Source organism: Triticum urartu, unplaced genomic scaffold (assembly GCF_003073215.2).
Source record: "Triticum urartu cultivar G1812 unplaced genomic scaffold, Tu2.1 TuUngrouped_contig_4990, whole genome shotgun sequence".
Lineage (NCBI taxonomy): Eukaryota > Viridiplantae > Streptophyta > Magnoliopsida > Poales > Poaceae > Triticum > Triticum urartu.
The window spans coordinates 2,581-7,339 of NW_024115625.1; the positions used below are offsets into that span (position 1 = coordinate 2,581).

General features: G+C 44.3%; 1 protein-coding gene across 1 annotated transcript; it reads right to left on the reverse strand.

Annotated features, from left to right (window-relative positions):
• Positions 1-1,483: 1,483 nt before the first annotated feature.
• LOC125528609 (noroxomaritidine synthase-like) lies at positions 1,484-4,753 on the reverse strand. The gene is made up of 2 exons (XM_048693056.1): positions 2,296-4,753; positions 1,484-2,223 (listed from the first exon to the last, which is right to left on the reverse strand). The coding sequence occupies exons 1-2, from the start codon at positions 3,414-3,416 to the stop codon at positions 1,806-1,808; spliced, it is 1,539 nt and encodes a 512-aa protein (XP_048549013.1). The 5' UTR covers positions 3,417-4,753; the 3' UTR covers positions 1,484-1,805.
• Between the last annotated feature and the right edge of the window lie 6 nt (positions 4,754-4,759).

Below are 4,759 nucleotides of genomic sequence, written 5' to 3' on the forward strand. Positions count from 1 at the left end.
CAGCAACGACATTTGTTTCTTGGATTAGGCAACACTAACACTGGTGCTACATACCTTTCATCTAATCTGGTATTTCATGCATGAAGAAAACACATCGAAGTGGATTATCATTTCGTCATGTTGCACAGATCAAGTTGATCTCTTGTAAACTTGCGGATATCTTCATAAAGTCATTACCATTACCCTTGTTTAGAGTTTGCTGGCACAATCTCAACCCGCATGACACGATTGATAGTGAGGGAGTGTATTAGTCTTGTAACTTATGATGTATACACAAATATACTTTGTTAGGTCTTGTATTTGTACATATTTACGAGTACGACCGTTTTGGATCTCGGCCTTCATGGAGGGTGAATTTTTGAAAAAACTAAAAATTGAAAATTTTGGTTTCAAAAAGAATATGAAAAAGTTTGTACATGTAAACAAGGATGTGAGGTGTATGTGTGCAAAATTTCAGGATGAAATATGTTGAAATGCAACCTGTAGAAAAAAAATACAAATTCATGGTCTGGGAGGATGAACATCATCATGTGTTAAAAAGTTCTAGAGTTGTTTTTTTTGACAGCCCTCATTTCAACGTATTTTGTCCTGAAAATTTACACACTTGTGCATTATGCCTTCATGTATATATGTATATTTTTAGAATTTTTTGAAATGTAAAAATATGAATTGTCATGAATTTTGAATTTTGCTTTTGGAGGTCTTCATGGAGCTCATCCTCCAAAAGCGATTCCTCCATATTTACACATTATAAATATACATGAGACGCGAACCAACCTGTGGTTGGATGGTTAAAGGGACTGTGGTATCCCCATCCCACCAGGGATCAAATCCTGGTGCTATTTCTGGCGATGTGCATTCAGTGGGACGAGGCGTTCCCGTCTGTAGAGGAATATGATGCAACTCTCAATGTATTGATAGGTGCATATGCACAAGTATATATAGTATATAGGGCAAGTCATATCCTCAACTATACACAAGGAGGAGACTTGGAGTATAAGAATACATGTGCTAAATACATATCTCAACAGAAAGCTTGCATGATGGCCTGTCACATAGCTGTTTTCGGCACACAAAAAAAGTATTACCATAGCTGTACTGCTGTAGTATCACCAAGCTCTACCCAACTTAGAAATCTTAAGCAAAGAGAGTTGTTAACTACTAGTATAAAATGGTATACTACCTGTGAACTTTGGATGGATCATTCCAAATGAAAATCTGTTCTGGTTTAACAGAGACGAAATTAAACTCCTCAGGCTGCAGGAGCGTCACTTTCACTATAAGAAACTTTTGGGAAAACATGAGCCGGGGCAAGCCAATGCTACTTTTAAAAGCGAAGAGCACATATGATCATTTGCTGAATAGCCTCTGAAACAAAATGAGCGTCACCTGTTCTATTCTCACATAATAACTGAAGAAAAATCAACAGGTGCAGGTCCAAGAAATGTTTTTCTCACTCAATTTCACAAGGAGGGCCCTCAGAAGCACTTTTGATAGGCAGATGCACATAAGATACAGTACATATTTATAAGTAACATGCATACAATTTTACATGAAAATAACTCACATGACGAATCACCATAATATTCTGTTCCCATGACATGGTGACAATTCCAACACTACGAACAGATAGCTTGTTACATGGTGACAATTCCAACACTACGAACAGATAGCCTGTCATGGTGACAATCTCAACACTGCAAACAGATTATATTTAGTTATTCCATTCCATCTCATGGATTCTGCATTTAGTTCTGTTCGATACACATACATAACCCAAGTAAGAAAACAGATAGCAGTAAAGATCAAGCAGCTGTCAGCTCCCTTCTCTTGAGCCTAACCATCATCCCGTTCCGTGTGTGCAGTATCACAGCGCTCTCGGGCATCACGGCATGGCCTTCCACCAGCTCGACCTTGAAGTTGTATATGATGGAAGCAGCTGCCATCTTCATGTTGCTGAGACCAAGGTCCTTCCCAAGGCAGCTCCTGGGCCCGGAATTGAAGGACAGGAACTTGTAGCTTGGCTCGTGTCGAAGGCGCCTGCTCTTCGAGATCCACCGCTCTGGTCTGAATTCCATGCAATCCTTGCCCCATATCCCTTTGATCCTCCCCATGGCGTAGAGCGAGAACACGATCCTTGTGCCCTTGCTCACCATGGTACCATCTGGGAGGACATCGTCGTTGAGGGCCTCCTTCTCCTCGAATGGAGTCGCCGGGAAGAGCCTAAAACACATGCACAGCATGGGTTAGTCAGATGGTTGGGAGGAGCTAGACAAGGTGAAAGGGGTATCTCACCTGAGTGTCTCGAGGAGTGCAGCTTGCAGGTAAATAGCAGGCCGGAGATTGTCACACTCGAAGACAGAGAGGTTCCCTGGCCATGTAGTGCTCTGCAGGGCCTTGATCTCCTCGAGGATCTTCGCCTCAACATGCGGGTGCTTGCACATCATGTAGAAGAACCACGTGAGTGTAACGGCAACGAGGTCCTTCCCAGCAAAGATGAACCCCACCACTGTGTCGCGCAGGAACAGGGTCTTCTGCTGCTCACTCATGTTGGGATCCATGGGCCAGTTCATGTACATGGACAGCACGTCTCCCTGGCATTCCTTGTTTGCTTGTGCCTTCCGCTTCGCAATTTCCTCATAGATGAATTTGTCGATCACCACCCTTGCATCCGCCATCTTCTTCTCGCTGCCGACTTTGAGCATTCTCAAGAGCTTCCACAAACTTGGTGGAACGACATGCCTGAACAGCATTCCCTCCTCCACTTCCTTTGTGGCTTGGCCAAACGCAGGGATCGGGTGAGACACAGACAAGCAGTCAAGGTCAGTTGCAAACACAGTGGAGTACGAGACATCAAGTGAGAACCTCATGAAGACACCCTCCAGCTCAACCTGTGAGCCATGCTTAGCCATGTGGTCAAGGAAGGGTAACAAGACTGTGCCGGCCTTCCTCGTGATGGTGGACATGGAGAAGGACCGGAAGGCACGGCTAGCAAAGACTTGCATCGCCACACGGCGCTGGTACTCCCAGGACGCAGAGTCCGCCACAAGGAGCCCATCACCTAGGATGTCAAACATCTCGGCGAACTCACTGCCTTTTGGGTAGTTGTTGAAGTTGGTGTTGAAGCAGTGGTTGACAGTGGCTGGGTCGCAGGTCGCCAGGAAGCTCATGTTGAGGAACCACGGGCCAATGATCCTGAAGGTGCATCCCGCCTCGCGGAGCATATCGGTGACACTGTCATGAATTTGGTACAGATTTCTCACAAGGAAGGGAAGCATCCCAATAACAGGCCAGTTCACCGGGAGGTCACTCTTGTGGCAGTGTCGGACAAGGCGGAAGAGGGAGAGGCAGAAGAAGCAAGCAATGGCTAGGAAAACTTCAGGGTAGGACAGAAGGAAACTCCAGAAGGAGACCATGGTTGAACAAAGTTATGAGATGCAGAGGGAAGAAGGCATGCAGCAATTTAGGCTTCACCTTTGCCTTGCCAATGTCAAATGCACGGCTGGTATTGATATATACAGAAACTGCATATGAGTGTCTTCCCCGTGGGATAGGCGATCAGTTCCCGAGAGTTTAGGGTGCAGTGATTCACAACATTCATATGTCCTGATATAACTGCTATAATTCTGGAGGTCTTCTACCACAAACAGCTTTCTTCAGCATCTAATTTCTGAAGAACTAGACATTCTATACCTGTCAGTACCCACTTAATTAAGAGATCAGATCAGCCATGTTGACTTGTTATTAGCATATATAAGCATTATAGAAAATCAACTTTGACGGTTTGACCCATTACAACTTTATGCGCTTAGACACATATAACCATTTAATTTTTGCAGTTCCTAATTCTAATCTTGTTTTCTTAAGACTGGTTATAATCCTCTTTAGACCCCCAACTAACTGCAACTAGGAGCAGAGCATTTCTGTAATCCTTGAAACTGATCCCAATCTTAATATGTTTATTGATTCGTTTCCCATGCAAACACCCAAATTGTGTGGGATTACACTCATGTAAACTTTGTGATGCCAGTATGTCCCGAGGCAAGAGGGAAACCAGCTACTTGTTTGCATCAGACCGACACGTCTTAGCTTCCTAACCAGAGAGATTACCTAAGGGCAACCTTGTTGGAGCACTCTTATGACAGTGTTCATCAGCCGAATAACTGCTGAATCGCTACATATAAACCTAATCATAACTCTTGCGGACCAATAAATGACTGTCATTTCCTGCTCAGTTTCTCTTGTTAGCAGGCCTGTAACAAAGGGATGGATCCTAGTGAACCACCAAAGAACTGTGGTGTGTACTCTGTAATACCCAGCAAGTGTGAATTTAGCAGCAGTCTTAATTTTGTATATATTTAGATGGTAGCACTCTTACTCTTAGCAGCATACAAAATTGTAAAGGAGATATTGTGTTCTAGACAGGCCCTAAAACATAATGCTCAAGAAAAACGACTGCTGAATTCGCACTACACAAGTCTAAATAAAGATACGATGGCATATCAGATCCTTGCCAGAGATGAGGAATTTGTAAGGTTAAAGACAACTGCATACTTAGATTGACAAAATTCATAGGTTCTACTTCCATCGCATGGCAGGGTAGGAATACATTTCAACCACTTGGAGCAGCAGTTCATAAACGCACACGGAGAGAGACACCTCTAAGTGACCTTCTGGAAGAATCCGTCGATGCGGCGGGTCCCGCGTGGCAGCGGCTTGGGCACTGCTGCTTCGGCGACGGCGGCGGCACCATCGGATC